A 19167-nucleotide genomic window follows, 5' to 3' on the forward strand; every position below is an offset into this window, starting at 1 on the left:
AAACTTTTTCCTGTAAACTTACCCCCAAACACACACAAACACACACACAAAAGATAACCACAGAGGGAAAGCCGAACCCCAGCCACAAACGGATGAAATCCAAGCAGTTCAATTGAATACGATTGGATAGCGGGCCACAGCTGCAGGGGAATCAGCACAGCTTTGACCTTTGACCCCAGCAGTGTTTCCCATCCAGCTGTCTGTCTGTCAGTCAACCTGTGACCTACAGTGGCTTGCGAAAGTATTCACCCCCCTTGGCATTTTTCCTATTTTGTTGCCTTACAACCTGGAATTAAAATTGATTTTTGGGGGGTTTGTATCATTTGATTTACACAACATGCCTACCACTTTGAAGATGCAAAATATTTTTTCTTGTGAAACAAACAAGAAATAAGACAAAAAACATAGAAGAGCCACCTTTTCCAGCAATTACAGCTGCAAGTCTCTTGGGGTATGTCTCTATAAGCTTGGCACATCCATCCGCTGGATTTTTACCCATTCTTCAAGGCAAAACTGCTCCAGCTCCTTCAAGTTGGATGGGTTCCGCTGGTGTACAGCAATCTTTAAGTCATACCACAGATTCTCAATTGGATTGAGGGCTGAGCTTTGACTAGGCCATTCCAAGACATTTAAATGTTTCCTCTTAAACCACTCAAGTGTTGCTTTAGCAGTATGCTTAGGGTCATTGTCCTGCTGGAAGGTGAACCTCCGTCCCTGTCTCAAATCTCTGGAAGAATGAAATAGGTTTCCCTCAAGAATTTCCCTGTATTTAGCGCCATCCATCATTCCTTCAATTCTGACCAGTTCCCAGTCCCTGCCGATGAAAAGCATCCCCACAGCATGATGCTGCCACCACCTTGCTTCACTGTTGGGATGGTGTTCTCGGGGTGATGAGAGGTGTTGGGTTTGTGCCAGACATAGCGTTTTCCTTGATGGCCAAAAAGCTCAATTGTAGTGTCATCTGACCAGAGTACCTTCTTCCATATGTGTGGGGAGTTTCCCACATGCCTTTTGGCAAACACCAAACGTGTTTGCTTATTGTTTTCTTCAAGTAATGGCTTTTTTCTGGCCACTCTTCCGTAAAGCCCAGTTCTGTGGAGTGTACGGCTTAAAGTGGTCATATGGACAGATACTCCAATCTCCGCTGTGGAGCTTTGCAGCTCCTTCAGGGTTATCTTTGGTCTCTTTGTTGCCTCTCTGATTAATGCCCTCCTTGCCAGGTCCGTGAGTTTGGGTGGGTGGCCCTCTCTTGGCAGGTTTGTTGTGGTGCCATATTCTTTCCATTTTTTAATAATGGATTTAATGGTGCTCTGTGGGATGGTCAAAGTTTCAGATATTTTTTTATAACCCAACCCTGATTTATACTTCTCCACAACTTTGTCCCTGACCTGTTTGGAGAGCTCATTGGTCTTCATGGTGCAGTTTGCTTGGTGATGCCCCTTGCTTAGTGGTGTTGCAGACTCTGGGGCCTTTCAGAACAGGTGTATGTATACTGAGATCATGTGACACTTAGATTGCACACAGGTGGACTTTATTTAACTAATTATGTGACTTCTGAAGGTAATTGGTTAAACCAGATCTTATTTAGGGGCTTCATAGCAAAGTGGGCGAATACACATGTACACACCACTTTTCCGTTATTTATTTTGGAGAATTCTTTGAAACAAGTTTTTTTTTTCATTTCACTTCACCCATTTGGACTATTTAGTGTATGTCCATTACATGAAATCCAAATAAAAATCTATTTAAATTATAGGTTATAATGCAACAAAATAGGAGAAACGCCAAGGCGGATGAATACTTTTGCAAGGCACTGTATCTCCCTAGGATCTATTCATTTCAAATGGTATGCTCTGCTTGATGGAGTCACTCTGTTACCATATGACCGGTCATCTATGGTTCTGATTATGGTGATATGATCTGTTCCTAAACATTGTGTTTCAGATAAATGTTCCATCTACAGTATAATTCCCTAATGTAAGAATTTACATTACAGTGTTCTATCTGATTCCTCATCACCATAAGGTAACTGTATCATGTTCTATAAATCATGGCATTGAGTCACTGTAATACAGCAATTATAATTCTGAGTGCATGCGGTGAAATGTTTATTGTTCATGTGCTCCTATAGACATGTCCATAATTACAGTGGGGGGAAAAAGTATTTAGTCAGCCACCAAATGTGCATGTTCTCCCACTTAAAAAGAAGAGAGAGGCCTGTAATTTTTATCATAGGTACACGTCAACTATGACAGACAAATTGAGAGAAAATTTTTTTGGTCACCTACAAACAAGCAAGATTTCTGGCTCTCACAGACCTGTAACTTCTTCTTTAAGAGGCTCCTCTGTCCTACACTCGTTACCTGTATTAATGGCACCTGTTTGAACTTGTTATCAGTATAAAAGACACCTGTCCACAACCTCAAACAGTCACACTCCAAACTCCACTATGGCCAAGACCAAAGAGCTGTCAAAGGACACCAGAAACAAAATTGTAGACCTGCACCAGGCTGGGAAGACTGAATCTGCAATAGGTAAGCAGCTTGGTTTGAAGAAATCAACTATGGGAGCAATTATTAGGAAATGGAAGACATACAAGACCACTGATAATCTCCCTCGATCTGGGGCTCCACGCAAGATCTCACCCCGTGGGGTCAAAATGATCACAAGAACGGTGAGCAAAAATCCCAGAACCACACGGGGGGACCTAGTGAATGACCTGCAGAGAGCTGGGACCAAAGTAACAAAGCCTACCATCAGTAACGAACTACGCCGCCAGGGACTCAAATCCTGCAGTGCCAGACGTGTCCCCCTGCTTAAGCCAGTACATGTCCAGGCCCGTCTGAAGTTTGCTAGAGTGCATTTGGATGATCCAGAAGAGGATTGGGAGAATGTCATATGGTCAGATGAAACCAAAATAGAACTTTTTGGTAAAAACTCAACTTGTCGTGTTTGGAGGACAAAGAATGCTGAGTTGCATACCTACTGTGAAGCATGGGGGTGGAAACATCATGCTTTGGGGCTGTTTTTCTGCAAAGGGACCAGGACGACTGATCTGTGTAAAGGAAAGAATGAATGGGGCTATGTATCGTGAGATTTTGAGTGAAAACCTCCTTCCATCAGCAAGGGCATTGAAGATGAAACGTGGCTGGGTCTTTCAGCATGACAATGATCCCAAACACACCGCCCGGGCAACGAAGGAGTGGCTTCGTAAGAAGCATTTCAAGGTCCTGGAGTGGCCTAGCCAGTCTCCAGATCTCAACCCCATAGAAAATCTTTGGAGGGAGTTGAAAGTCTGTGTTGCCCAGCGACAACCCCAAAACATTACTGCTCTAGAGGAGATCTGCATGGAGGAATGGGCCAAAATACCAGCAACAGTGTGTGAAAACCTTGTGAAGACTTACAGAAAACGTTTGACCTGTGTCATTGCCAACAAAGGGTATATAACAAAGTATTGAGAAACTTTTGTTATTGACCAAATACTTATTTTCCACCATAATTTGCAAATAAATTCATTATAAATCCTACAATGTGATTTTCTGGAATTTTTTTTCTCATTTTGTCTGTCATAGTTGACGTGTACCTATGATGAAAATTACAGGCCTCTCTCATCTTTTTAAGTGGGAGAACTTGCACAATTGGTGGCTGACTAAAAACTTTTTTCCCCCACTGTAAACCTCACAGAGCCTTTGACAAGCTCTGCTTTGACATTAAGAAGCACTCAGACTAGATGAGTTTTGGTCCACAACTCAACAGAGTGCCTGTTGCCTGCTCTCAAAATCTCCTTTCCCACACAGTGTGAATGCATATACTGTATGTGCCAGCAATAGGGGGCTTTAGACTTGATTAATCCATAATACTCAAAGCGGCAATCCTACTGGCTCTTGGTGAGCTGCTTAGGAACTGCCACATCTCCCAGCTGCAATTACCCTGACCATGCGGCCTCATGAATCCTGGTTGGCCCGGGATGGGGGGGAATTGTTGGAGAGAAGTGGCCTCATGGCAGCATGGCAACAGGGCGACTGGGGGTGAGTGGTGGCACTGTGTGTGTGTGTGTTTGCGTATGCGGGCGTTAGTGTGTGTATGTGCATGTGTGTATGTGTGTGCGTGCGTTTATGTCGGGAAGCAGCCTCTCAAAACAAGCTGCCCCCCCTTGGGTCTCAGCCAGAGAAGCCCAATTCCCTCCCAGCAGCAGGTGTCCTCTCAGTGCCCAAGCAGAATGAGCTGCAGCTTAAGGGAACAAAGAATACAACATTGATCCAAGACAGCTCTGTTTTTCTCACTTAAGCACATTGTTTATCCTGTCTCTTTCTCCCTGAGTTTGTGTGTTTATGTTTGTGTCTGGGCAGCGCTGACCAACCCTATGCAGACAGCTCAGCATAACGTGAAGAACCGGACACGCTCAGGGTTAGCAGACGCACACACAAAGTCGATGTTCTTAGACAGTGTGTGTTGACACCAATCCTGGTCCCAGATGGGCATGTGGCTCTGAGTGGGAAGTAGCTGGAGAAGTGGGTTGGGTTAGGGGGCAGAGTAGAGAGGGCTAGGGGCATATAAGGCACTGCTCTGTGCAACCCTGGGCCCTATTGGCTGCAGCAAGACAGGCACACTGTAAACGCCCCTGAATTGTTTTGGTCGGGTCTCTCACAGCCAGACTGCTAGCGATGATGGGTTTTGTTTGGGTCCATGTGAGTGGGGCTGCTGTGATGTGCATTCAGAACATCCAGGAACACAATGGAGCTCTATCTCAGTTATAGCTTCTCAGGTTATGCAAGTGAGGTTTGTGGAAGGATGTCAAGAGTGTGAAAATCCAGTTCCTTAGGACCACAGTATCTGCTGGCACCTCTCCATGATATTTGATTAACTTATCTTTGTCTCTACTCCTGACTACCAAGTTCTGGATCAAGGATAAATGAAATACAAATCGGCTGATTGGGCAGGACTGGAGTCCACTGAAGGACAGCGTTGTCTCTCTCTCTCCTGTATAGTTTTATTTGTGTTTCAGTCTTGACCACAAAGGCACGTGAAGAGAAAAAGGAAACCATAGAGGGAACACATCGACCACTTCTCTCCCTCATATCAGGTTTAAGTCAATGCACCACGCTGGGTAAAACTAGTATCCACCTTCTATCCTGGGTGAAGTACAAGAACACCATGAGAAACCAGGCTCCCACTGGCTTGTACAGTGCCTTGCAAAAGTATTCATCCCCCTTGGCGTTTTTCCTATTTTGTTGCATTACAACCTGTAATTTAAATTGATTTTTATTTGGATTTCATGTTATGGACATGCACAAAATAGTCCAAATTGGTGAAGTGAAATTAAAAAAATAACTTGTTTCAAAAGATTCTCAAAGATAAATAACGGAAAAGTGGTACGTGCATATGTATTCACCCCCTTTGCTATGAAGCCCCTAAATAAGATCTGGCACAACCAATTACCTTCAGAAGTCACATAATTAGTTAAATAAAGTCCACCTGTGTACAATCTAAGTGTCACATGATCTCATACACACACAAAAAAAAGAATGTATGCACGCATGACTGTAAGTCGCTTTGGATAAAAGCGTCTGCTAAATGGCATATTATATTATATATTATTATTATATCTCAGTATACATACACCTGTTCTGAAAGGCCCCAGAGTCTGCAACACCACTAAGCAAGGGGCATCACCAAGCAAACGACACCATGAAGACCAAGGAGCTCTCCAAACAGGTCAGGGACAAAGTTGTGGAGAAGTACAGATCAGTTATAAAAAATATCAGAAACTTGAACCATTAAATCCATTATTAAAAAATTGAAAGAACATGGCACCACAACAAACCTGCCAAGAGAGGGCCACCCACCAAAACTCACGGACCAGGCAAGGAGGGCATTAATCAGAGAGGCAACAAAGAGACCAAAGATAACCCTGAAGGAGCTGCAAAGCTCCACAGCAGAGATTGGAGTATCTGTCCATAGGACCACTTTAAGCCGTACACTCCACAGAGCTGGGCTTTACGGAAGAGTGGCCAGAAAAAAGCCATTGCTTAAAGAAAAAAATAAGCAAGCACGTTTGGTATTCACCAAAAGGCATGTGGGAGACTCCCCAAACATATGGAAGAAGGTACTCTGGTCAGATGAGACTACAATTGAGCTTTTTGGCCATCAAGGAAAATGCTATGTCTGGCGCAAACCCAACACCTCAAATGTTTTTCATCGGCAGGGACTGGGAAACTGGTCAGAATTGAAGGAATGATAGATGGCGCTAAATACAGGGAAATTCTTGAGGGAAACCTATTTCAGTCTTCCAGAGATTTGAGACTGGGACGGAGGTTCACCTTCCAGCAGGACAATGACCCTAAGCATACTGCTAAAGCAACACTCGAGTGGTTTAAGGGGAAACATTTAAATGTCTTGGAATGGCCTAGTCAAAGCCCAGACCTCAATCCAATTGAGAATCTGTGGTATGACTTAAAGATTGCTGTACACCAGCGGAACCCATCCAACTTGAAGGAGCTGGAGCAGTTTTGCCTTGAAGAATGGGCAAAAATCCCAGTGGATGGAAGTGCCAAGCTTATAGAGACATACCCCAAGAGACTTGCAGCTGTAATTGCTGCAAAAGGTGGCTCTACAAAGTATTGACTTTGTGGGGGTGAATAGTTATGCACGCTCAAGTTTTCTGTTTTTTTGTCTTATTTCTTGTTTGTTTCACAAAAAAAATTATTTTGCATCTTCAAAGTGATAGGCATGTTGTGTAAATCAAATGATACAACCCCCCCCCCAAATCTATTTTAATTCCAGGTTGTAAGGCAACAAAATAGGAGAAATGCCAAGGGGGGTGAATACTTTCGCAAGCCACTGTATGCATGTGAGACACACACCACTTTAATCAAAGGCGCATTTCAGACAAGCAGTCATGCGCATTGCACTAACAATGTGCCTTTTAAAGGTAATTTACCTGACCTTTGCATGCTGCAAATGTCGGCTTAAGAGTTAATTAGCTTTAAAAGTAAAGTACAGTGCATTTGTCTACAATGCGTATTTGATAGAATCCCGACCTAATAAACAGGGTTGAGGTTCAGTTTCCATATTCTGAGTGGATTTGTCATTATTTGTTTGTAAAGTAGGGATGTCACATGGATACCATGACAATAAACACTCAAGATATGAAACACATTTCACATTTCTCCAAGTGTGTTGTTCCTGACGACCAACAAAATGGCTTCTCCTTCACTGGGTAGAATATTTTCATATTTCAAGCATATGAAAATGTAATGCAAGGTATATTTACCAGGGGAAAGTTGTAGACATTGTTGAATTGGGACAATGGAGGCAATAGACAGGAAATGTGAAGTGCTCTGCTGTAGCTCAAACAACAGTCCGTTTTAGGGAATGACTGACCTGGGGATATGGCAGAAACAGATGCCTGGTAGGAAGGATAAGAGGCTGGCTCGTGACTAGGGCCTCCATGGTGGTAGGAAAGAAAGACAGGAGATAAAAAGGAGTAGAATAATGACAAGACAGACAGAGGGAGGAAACAAGAGCCAAGGGAGCGATAGAGAGGTCGAGGGCGAGTGGTGTGTGTGTGTGTGCATGTTTCTATGCGTGTTTCTATGCGTGTGCCTATCTGCATGAGTGTGTATGTGTGTGTGTGAGCACACGTTCAAGTGCTTGCGATAAACAGACGGCAGCTGGTAAAGGAGATTAAAGTTTCTATCTCTACAGTAACTGACTCTTCAAACCCCCAACTGCTCAGATCCTAAAAACATCCCCCTCATCCCCCTTCCTTCCGCAAGTCCTAACCCACCCCTACTTACCCCACACCCAACCCCCACCCTAAAACTCATCACAGAGCACCGACTGTTTCCTCTGTCTTCCCCCTCTCCTTCCATCTGTGAGCTGACAACAACAGAGGTCCATTAGGAAAGTGTGCACGAGGACAACCCTTGAGATCTTTTTTGGCTATGTCCACTGAGTGGACAGGAAGAGGCTACAAAAACTAAATGGGGCTTTATTCAATACGTATCGCAGAAATTCAGCATTACAGCGTTATTTAAATTTAAAGGCAATGTTCCCGCATTAGCAGAGATTGCATTCACGATTAACGTTGCATATGTTGTCTCAATCGGAAATTACCTCTACATTTCTATTGCGCAATCTGTAATGCTTCAGGGATACAGATTGAATCGAGCCCTCAGTTAATATACTTTATTGTACATTTTCTTTGCAGATCACGGAAATATGTTGGGACAAAGGCCGGGATTTAATCAGATTGCACTTTGTCGGCTAGGCACCTTTTAAAGGCAATATTCCCTCGTTCGCGGAGACTGGATTCAAGCTACATATATCGGCTCAATCAGAAATGAAGTGTGAAGTGTGGTATTGTGCGGATCTATCGCTGATTGGATTGAATTCTGGTCTAAAGGGGATTGCCTCTTTTTCCATTGAGGTTTATTTTTGCAGTCTTTTTGTACACACTGTACTGTATGTACACAATATACGGAGCCCAGGGACCCAGGCTATCTTTTCATACTGTTGTGTAGTATGTGGTTAGTACATGGGAGCTTATACTGTAATAGATGTTGGATATGCATGTATTTTTGCTCCAGCTAATGTTTTGGATTAGCAACATTTAACAAAGTGGACATACAGATATGACATATAATTCACAGCGAATGAAAATTCAGAGACATGATTAATTATTTCACCAGTTGGTTGTTTTATTTATTTTCAGCAATAACACCAAATGTATTTCTATTGTCTTGGGAGATGCGTTTGAATTGTAAACAATGAAAATGATCAAACACATTTCATGAAACTCCTGACAAGCAGTGTATGACCAGGAAAGGGCAGACCGTAGCCAACCTTCCTAATGTTTATAACAATACATGTCATCTTATAGCTTTGAGTCTCTCATATTTACATAGATACAGCCAGGTTCCAGCTCAATGCAATTGAAACCTCTTGTTTTTTTAGTTTTTTTCTTTCTTTTCTTAAAGAATTATATGTACATCCTTAACCCCTAGCTGCCTGCTGCCAGGGTACACAGTTAGAATGACTTGCTTAATTCATGTATCTATTCTTGATTATTTACTTAAACTGTAAATCAGCTTTATAGCAGAATTTTGCAACACAACTCTTACAAATAAAGTTTATAATACAGAGCTCAAGACATTGTCTTTCCGATAAAAATTGAAAAAAAGGAAAATAAACAAAAACATATTGCACTTAAAGTCAGGACAGCGGTGGACCTGGTTCGTGGTTAGGGGAAGGGAGAGCTTTCAGCTGAGTGCAATGGGTGAAGCATCCAGCAAGATATCTAAATAAATAGGCAGACCTTTGTACAGGTGAAGCATTTATTGTATTTTTTATGTGTATGAAAAGAGCAACCTCCCAACAGTATTGCTCAGTATACTTATGGAGTGCAGGTTTGAACTTAAAATTATTTAAAAAAAAAAACATTTTATGTGTATACTGAAAATGAATAGCAATAAAATCAAGCATGGAAGCTTCATAGTCAAGTGCCTTAATGTCCTGAGAATGCTGCCTCGTTGAGTCCAGGTGGAGCTACAATGAATTGCTTATCAGAACACAGTCAAGTGTTACTTCTCTTTATTCTACGTTCTTTGGAGGCAGCAAGTCTTTTTTAGATTTTCAAGATCTTTTAGAGTGAGAGTGGCACATTTCTGCTTTTGCAGTTTTGGTCCGTTCCATTGTTGGTATTTTTCCATCTTTCTCTCTCTCTCTCTTCTTTCCCTCTGTCTCTCAGTGTCTTTTGCTGTATTACTTGGATGAATGTGATGAGGTGAGACCCTGTGAGAGGGTGCTGAACAGAACAGATGCTGACTATGCTTGAGAGATGTGTGTACACCGTGAACAGAAAAAATATTCAAAACCGGACAAAAACGGCTTTTCGTCCAGTCATCCAGACATTGATCCAGCTATCACGTTTCTCCTTTTTCTCGCAAGCCGTTTGGAAATGGTATTTAAAGCATTGTGAGACATGGAGAAACTAAGACAAAACAAACCTTTGTGTCGTACCAACAGCATTTGAACTGGCTCCAAAGGAGGAGGAGGAGGAGGAGGAGGAGGAGGAGGAGGAGGAGGAGGGTGATTGGGGGTGTAAAAAAAAGAAGAAGGTAAATATCAACAAAAGCGCCAAAACAGTACCGGACTGTCTTCATGTCTGCGGAGGTTTCAGCACCCCATCCTTTCTACAGTACATCCGGACAAATTAATGTATATCGTTATGAAAGACAGACAGTGATCAATTATCAATGAGAGTGATCAGAGAAGTGTCCAGCCGTCACATGACTGTGACCAGCTGTCCTGACTGGGCTCTCCTCTCCATCCTTTCATCCATCCACAATCGGCCCGTCATCATGGTCGTTGTGTAAACAACATCCCCCTCAATCCCACAGCCTAGCTTGCTGTCTCTCTCACACCCAAATTATAGTGGGACAGGAAGATGGCAGAAACAAAACGGCGAACGTATAAAAAAATCAACCTCCCCCTGCTTTCAAGTCTCTGTCTTCTCTCTTTTGTCGTCGTCTCTCACTTTCTCTCTCAATCTCTGTGTGTTTACGACGATGAGGAGGTGGACGTGGTGCTGGCCTTCTTCTGGTTGACTAAGTCCATGTAGAGTTCTGAGCGGAGGAAGCGGGGGTACGAGTCCTTCTCCATCAGGCCGTATATCCTGCGCTGGGCCAGGTCGAAGCAGGAGCGCGTCACATTCTGAAGGTTGTCCTTGGTGTGTTCTCGGGTGTACGAGTCCAAGTTCACCTGAGAGAGGGAACGAGGGAAGGAGGGAGGGGAAGAAGCAGCAGAGCAGGTTAGTTTCAGTGCTACTGACAACTGGTTCAAGCAGTTGGGGCTGATTTGTGATTTGAAGTTTCCACCCGGCTCTCCAGGTTTGAAACAAAAAGGGAAAAGGGGAAAAGTGAAGGAGTCTATTTAGTGCATGTCATGCGGCCAAAGAAAGACAGTTTGTCAGGAATGATCTCACATCCTCTCCAGCTCGCTCGTTCCCTTGTGGGAGCACCTTCTGACAGGCATTACACATTCATCACCTAACATCTTTAGCGGGGGGAACAATGCTGAGGGGGCCTGCCAAAATCACAGCTTTTTCTATTTACAGCAGGAACAAGTTCATAGCCTAGTTTCTGTCAGGGAAGTGTTAGAAGCGGAATCAAGGCGAGTGAAGTTGGGATTAGAGAACACTATCTTAATTGATGGGCCGCTGACTAAGTCTTTTACAATAAATCAAAGTAAACAATTTGGAAAATGGAAATGGAGACCTCATTTAGGTATAAACATTGCCTAACGGCTAGAGAGGGTAAATGACAGTTGAATGGTATTTACCACCATCCCTTGTGAGTATGGGTCTGTGAGTGTATGGGGATTGCTGCTCACCTCTTTACAAGACTGGATGGCGATGTATTCAGCAAAGACCTTCTTGGCTTTGGACGCCATCTTGGATTGCGACTTAATCTTCTTGTAATCCTCACATGCCAGCCAGAATTCCAGATTCTCCTCGCTGAACTCTGTGCGCAGGAAAGCTCTGAACGCCGCCAGGCCATCTGAAAGGGGGAAGGAAAAAGAAAGACAGAGGTGTGGGTTAGTGGACGTGACTGGAGAGCCATGGCAACACTGCGGCATCTCTCTCAGTAAGGGAGACTACCTAAAATAGCACAGTAGCCCAGTCCATTGAGTCACACTGTTAAAAAGGGGACTATAGCCAGCATGCAGTCACCTCCGAGACACCTATCCATTCACCTCCCATACACAACAGTTATCCAGCATCACCCCACTGACCCTACACTATACTCTGTTACTTTTTCCTGTCATCAACACCACTCATTGGAATGTCTTTTTCCATCTTGTCTCTGAACAAAGAGAAGCCTTTCTTGTTCTAGGTGGGGTCAGTTTGCTTGTCAACCGATTTCTGTTGCTTTGGCTATTGGGATTGGTGTTTTTAATTACTTAAGGAAAAGCCATCAGCAGGGTAAGAATAGCAGGAAGCAGAGTCCCACCCTGCCTGGTCGCCCACACCTTTCCGTTCACATGAACCCCCCTGGGCTGATTACATTACACTAAGAGCAGAGAGAGACTTTCCCTACAGGTCAGCCAGAGGGAGGAAAAGAAAGGGATTCAAGTGTTGTCCCGCTAAGAGAGGGAGTTGAATATGGATTTGGACACCCAGCCCCACAGCACTCAGACCAAGGCTATGAATTATGGAAGCATACAAATATAGCAACACTACTCTGAAGCCTTCTCTCTCTCTCTCTCTCTCTCTCTCTCTCTCTCTCTCTCTCTCTCTCTCTCTCTCTCTCTCTCTCTCTCTCTCTCTCTCTCTCTCTCTCTCTCTCTCTCTCTCACTCTCTCTCAGCCACCCAGCCAATAATCTGGTCCCTCTCCCCATACAGTAATGCACGGTTCTATTCATCCACTGGGATTAGTGGGAGAGCTGCAGCAGAGTGCCTCAACAGGCTGCCCATTCACTGCAGGCGTGCAACAACTCACACACACACTGAATTCACATCGCACAAGCAACAAGCAAGGCATGCATGCTTAATGCATGTCAATATGAGCATATTTCCTGCCCGTACCAGACCCATGCACATTGTTCCTTATTCATAATCAATGCAATTGTTCCCCATGCTTCAGTTCAACTTAAACCAGATCCACATAGGACCATATGGCAATCAACCCCAGATGGGCATTAGTAATTTCCTTTATCCCCTTGGGTTTGATTGATTAAATGGATGGAGAGAATAAAGAAGGAGAAGAATAAGAAGGAAAGGCAGACTTACATTTATGGGCCAGCAGCTTGTCCAGAGATTCCCCCCATTTGAGTGCCTCCTCCGGGGTGGGCCTGCAAATGAAAGCGGAGCGGTTCTTTAGCAAGCCCATCTCTGCCAGGTTTCTCATAGTGTGACCCATCCGAAGCCCTGTGCTCCACTGTACTGCACTGGACTGGTAAGGAGCGACAGTGTGGTCCTTTGGCTAGTCCTCTGTTGAATTGCTATTCCTTTCTTCTTATTCTCTCTTTCACACTCTCTGGCGCTCTGGGGCTGTGTGTGAGCGAGCGTGTGTGAGTGTGTATGAGTGTGTGTGCATAAATCTGTCTAACTGCCTCCACTGGACTACTCATCTTATACTCCCTCTCACTGCAGCTCAGGAGGCAGGGAGGGGCAGGACTAAGCCGGCCAATGGGGAGAGGGTTTGAACCTGAGGGTCCACCCCCCAGCTTTTATGCCCGCCCTTTCGTCCCTCATTCTCTCTGCTCTCTGATAGAGGATACGCTTTCTCACCTTCAACACATCTGCAGTCTTATTGACATGGCAACACAGGAATATAGGACCAAACCATGTGAATCCATTATAATAACACTACACACACAGATACTACTGGTTCTTTGTTTCCATTTTCTACCTTATTTACATTTTTATCAGTTAATGTTGCAACTGGGCTCTGTGAATAAATTAAATCTCTCTCTCTCTCTCTCTCTCTCTCTCTCTCTCTCTCTCTCTCTCTCTCTCTCTCTGTGGACAAAACATGTATGTGTCTCTCTACAACATTGCATAATACAGTATAATGTATGACTGACTACCTGTCACATACACAAACAAATGGACCTCCTGCTCGCTCTGTTACTGTTGCTGGCCGATATTTATTGCATTATGCACGCTTGAATTTCTTTTAAATAGCAGTTGAGTAGATGCAGCTTGTGTTCAAGCGAGCATACTCTAAAGACGCAATGGCAGACTATACATTAGACTTATACATTAGCCATTGTACAGGACCAGGACCAGTTTTGTCAATCAAACTAGCCATATAGCTACAGTATAAATACAGTATAGACATAGATACGTAACCACGGATATTGATGTAGTCTGACCGGACCTATCGCTCTGTTAGCAGAGTTGACCCGTCACTGACCCATCAACATTTCACAATGTTGCAACTCAAAATCAAGCACCAAAACACATGCATCAAATCTAATACAGATCCACTCTCTAAAACGTTCTCTATTTAAACAGGTAGAAAAAGGAACATAAATGAACTATACGACAACGCATGGCTTCCTTAACCAAAGCTATAACATCCGCCTAACCTGTAACGGCTATCACATCCGCCTAACCTGTAACGGCTATCACATCCGCCTAACCTGTAACGGCTATCACATCCGCCTAACCTGTAACGGCTATCACATCCACCTAACCTATAATGGCTATCACATCCGCCTAACCTGTAACGGCTATCACATCCACCTAACCTGTAACGGCTATCACATCCGCCTAACCTGTAACGGCTATCACATCCACCTAACCTGTAATGGCTATCACATCCACCTAACCTGTAACGGCTATCACATCCGCCTAACCTGTAAAGGCTATCACATCCGCCTTAGCTTACGGATAACCAGAGATCGTTAAACACTTTGAGACGTAATTAATCTGCTATCCCTCCTCCTTCCTTCCCTCCTTAATTTATGTCTTTCTCAACAGTGGCTTTACAAGCGCTTCTTCACAGTGCCCAATCATCTGTCTATCTGAGCCAAGTCATCACCAGCTGGCGTGAGACTCAGAAAGCGGGCATGTGACAAACACACACGACAAACACACAAAAACATTGACAAACAAACATAAGTACACAAAAAACTCACTTTACTGACTTCAAGGACTTGTCGAATTTGCCGGCTGGGTTGCTTCCGGGAGACTCATTCCTCCTCCTCAGGAAAGCAAGCCGGTTCTTCATGTCTTTGGCCCTGAGTAAGGGAAGGATAGACAGAGAGAGAGAGAAAGAAAGAAAGAAAGAAAGAAAGAAAGAAAGAAAGAAAGAAAGAAAGAAAGAAAGAAAGAAAGAAAGAAAGAAAGAAAGAAAGAAAGAAAGAAAGAAAGAAAGAAAGAAAGAAAGAAAGAAAGAAAGGGATGGAGAGAGACAAATAGAGAAAAATGAAGAAAGGGATGTGAAGAGACCAAGGGGGGAGAAGGGGGTTGAGTCTTCCAGAAATTCTAAGCAAAACAATTAAATCCAAGTCATGGTAAACACAGCTCATGTTTAAAGACAAACTCCAGCGGTCCAAATCAGTTCCATATGCTCAAAATCAGAAAAAGGAAAAAAGTGCCAGGGCTGTATACATTTCAGACTTCAGCAGGATATTCAAGTGCAGTAGAGTAGAGTGGTGTCCAGTGGAAGTTACAGCACAGTGACAGCTAATATCTCTCCCTCTCCGTTGTCAATGTCTTCTTTCAATATATTTCTCCTCTAGTTCTATCCCTGGCAGGTCCTTATGCAGGGAGTGAGTGAATCTGGCAGTGAAGGAGGAGAGACTCACTCCTCTGCGCAATCACACCATTCTCCAGGTGCCGAAAGGGACCCTGAGAGGGAGATAACCCAGGGCCGGGGCCCTCGGGACGGGACACGGTGCACAGCTGCACCCCCTCCACCTCCATCACCCAAACTATACCCCCCACCATCAACAACACCCTGCAACACCCCTTCCCATCCCCATCTCCCCAGAGAGGGCATGCCAACCCTAGTCCTCCATGCTATCCAACAATCCCTGGGTGGCTCCTGGCTCCTCCCTCTGACCTCACATGCTTCCTCATAGGGACACGACCCCACACGACTCCCACTTCCTGGTTGATTTCCACTGTGTATTAGCTATTAGCTCACGCGCTAACACGCCACTGTCCTAATCACTGTCAGCTGGCCTAATGCCACCAAGAGCCCAAGTGAGACCACAGGACCCAAAAAAGCATTCCATTTTTGGAGCCTGAAAACACACACACATACAGTACAAACGCTAACACACACATACACACACACACACACACACATTTAATCACACACATGCATACTGTACGCACGCACACCCTCACCCTCTCTCTGCCTGTCTCCAAAGGCCCTCTCCCTACACCTGATCATGTGGGTTTTCCACCCATATATATATATATATTTTGTCCTCAAGCTGGGGCTGGTTAGAGTGATATTGTCTCCTCGTGGAGAAGTTTCTGGAAGTGGCTCTGAAGGCTACGAGATAGAACGTCTTCTCTCCTCTCTTATCTCTTCAGCAGGATGGGAGAGAGAGGGTGATGAAATGTTAGTCAGCACTGTGATCCTCCAGCCAGAGAGAGAGAAAGAGAGAGAGGGGACCATGTGCAACCCCCTCCATCCCGTCCCCCTTACACCGGATGTCTCTGCATTTCTCACTGAGCGAGATCAGGAAATTGATTGTAAAAAGAAAAAAAGGCTGACCTCAAGGAATGTGAACAATCTGTTTCTAAAATCCTGTCCCTGATCAGTGTGGATATTTTAGGGCTATCTGGGTGACAGGCTTAACGGCCATTGTGATTCATCTAAAAACAGAAGGTGATCTTTAACAAGGCACCATAAAAGGTTATAGGTGTTGCATTGGGCATGATTACAATATTCCAGAGTAGGGCTGTATTAAACCATGCTCTATCCAGATGAGGAGCTAGCGCTAGAGTGGAGTAAAATTGGGTCGTTGATGTGGTGAAAAACATTAAAAACATTACACTCTACCTCTGGCACAGTTTTTCTCTTAACAACCCACACTCACCAGTCTGAAGTGATCACTACCTAAAAAAAAAAGCTATTTTAGAAAGGCATAAAATCATCATAGAGAAGTGGAATGTATTGGATTGTTCTATTTTTAGTATCCACCGCCGTTTGGCTTATAACTATGTGAGGTTAAAGACGAATAGGGGTGCCATGCCAATGTATGTGAGAAAAGGCACTCGTTTTCTACGAGCCCTGGAACATTTCTGGTTTCAATACAACTTGGAGTGAACTACGCTGGCCTGGGCTGGGTGGAAAGATATGACAAGGCTGTGAACACTCTGGTCAGTGAGAACTGGGAGAGGGAGCTGAATTCACAATTCTACACTGCCACCTTCTGGCTGGATCAGTGTACGACAGAGATATAGCCCTCCATTCTCAACAATTTCATGTACTGTAGTAGAATAATGACTAATAACATTAAATTGTTTGGTATTAAAAGATGATAACAGTAACAATCCCTTTCTGATTTACAAATCTCACAATTTTTGTTTGAATAAACTACATTATAGTGATGAAAACTACAGGTACATTTAATTTTGCTTAACAGACCATGCTACAACCCACTCAAACCATCTCATTGTTTCAAATCAAATCTAATGTTATTTGTCACATGCGCCAAATACAACAGGTGTAGACCTTATCATGAAATGCTTACTTAAAAGCCCTTAACCAACAATGCAGTTCAAAAAATAGAGTTAAGAAAAGATTTACTAAATAAACTAAAGTAATAAATACAATAAAAAGTAACACAATAAAGTAACAACACCGAGGCTATATATAGCTGATACCAGTACCGAGTCAATGTGCGGGGGCACAGGTTTGTTGAGGTAATTTGTACATGTAGGTAAAGGTAAAGTGACTATGCATAGATAATAAACAGCCAGTAGCAGCAGTGTAAAAACAATGTAAATAGTCCAGGTGGCCATTTTATTAATTGTTCAGCAGTCTTATGGCTTGGGGGTAGAAGCTGTTAAGGAGCCTTTTGGAGCTAGACTTGGCGCTCCGGTACCGCTTGCCATGCGGTAGCAGAGAGAACAGTCTATGACTTGGGTGACTGGAGTCTTTTACAATTTTTTGGGCCTTCCTCTGACACCGCCTAGTATATAGGTCCTGGATGGCAGGAAGCTTGCCCCAGTAATGTACTGGGCCGTACGCACTACCCTCTGTAGCAACTTACGGTCAGATGCCGAGCAGTTGCCATACCAGGCGGTGATGCAACCGGTCAGGATGCTCTCGATGGTGCAGCTGTATAACTTTTTGAGGATCTGGGGACCCATGCAAAATCTTTTCAGTCTCCTGAGGGGGAAAAGGTGTTGTCATGCCATCTTCACGACTGTCTTGGTGTGTTTGGGCCATGATAGTTTGTTGGTGATGTGGACACCAAGGAACTAGTCCACGATCATCTCCTTTGTCTTGCTCACGTTGTGGGAGAGGTTGTTGTCCTGGCACCACACTGCCAGGTTTCTGACCTCCTCCCTATAGGCTGTCTCATCGTTGTCGGTGATCAGGCCCACCACTGTTGTATCGTCAGCAAACTTAATGATGGTGTTGGAGTCGTGCTTGGCAACACAGTCGTGGGTGAACAGGGAGTACAGGAGGGGACTAAGCACGCACCCCTGAGGGGCCCCCGTGTTGAGGATCAGCGTGACAGATGTGTTGTTGCCTACCCTTACCACCTGGGGGCAGCCCATCAGGAAGTCCAGGATCCAGTTGCAGAGGGAGTTGTTTAGTCCCAGGGTCCTTAGCTTAGTGATGAGCTTTGTGGGCACTGTGGTGTTGAACGATGAGCTGTAGTCAATGAACAGCGTTCTCACATAGGTGTTCCTTTTGTGCAGGTGGGAAAGGGCAGTGTGGAGTGCGATTGAGATTGTGTCATCTGTGGATCTGTTGGGGCGGTATGTGAATTGGAGTGGGTCTAGGGTTTCCCGGATGATGGTGTTGATGTGAGCCATGACCAGCCTTTCAAAGCACTTCATGGCTACCGACGTGAGTGCTACGGGGCGGTAGTCATTTAGGCAGGTTACCTTCGCTTTCTTGGGCAAAGGGACTATGGTGGTCTGCTTGAAAATAGGGTATTCAGTAGTTGAATACCCTTGTTTGTGTTAATGCTACTCTATAGACCTATGCCATGAGTCTATAAGTGTTATTGAGTGCCAAGCACGTGAGGCTGCTGAAACGCATCTCAGGCTAAGGCAGTGATGAGGAGGTTACACACATGGCAGCTCTCCGACTACGGCCATCTATCACATTGCTTCTGTGATTATTAGCTCATACACTGGGCCTGAGGGGCTGAGGGCTACAGCAGAGGCCAGTATCAGAGCTCCCACTCCGCATGGTGAAGACACTACAGCCACAGAGGGCAGGCAGGGGACCCCTCTCCCACCACTCCTAACTCTGCATAAAATACCCCGTGTACAGAGCGGCAGTGGAATAAGTTGTGTGTGTTCCTCTCTTCATTAAACATAGCCATAACCCTGACAGGGTAATCTGCTTTAAAAACAGCCACATCCCTCTATGGGAGATTATCAAATTAGGATGCTCTCTAATCCCATCCATCCAGAAAATACTTCTGTTACCCGCCATGTTCCCTATCTG

The 19167-nt window shown here is 44.3% G+C and overlaps 1 protein-coding gene across 4 annotated transcripts in view; it reads right to left on the reverse strand.

Annotated features, from left to right (window-relative positions):
• Positions 1–8677: 8677 nt before the first annotated feature.
• rgs3a (regulator of G protein signaling 3a) overlaps positions 8678–19167 on the reverse strand; it is a gene marked incomplete at its 5' end in the record, with an annotated part of 320527 nt that continues 310037 nt past the window's right edge. For all 4 annotated transcript variants that reach the window (XM_084159872.1, XM_084159873.1, XM_084159875.1 and 1 more), the window contains 4 exons: positions 8678–10764; positions 11395–11561; positions 12795–12856; positions 14651–14752. In XM_084159872.1, the coding sequence (XP_084015998.1) occupies positions 10564–10764; positions 11395–11561; positions 12795–12856; positions 14651–14752 (532 nt within the window). In that variant the 3' untranslated portion in view covers positions 8678–10563. The remainder of the gene's footprint in view (positions 10765–11394; positions 11562–12794; positions 12857–14650; positions 14753–19167) is intronic.

Source organism: Coregonus lavaretus, assembly GCF_964263955.1.
Source record: "Coregonus lavaretus genome assembly, chromosome: 4".
NCBI lineage: Eukaryota > Metazoa > Chordata > Actinopteri > Salmoniformes > Salmonidae > Coregonus > Coregonus lavaretus.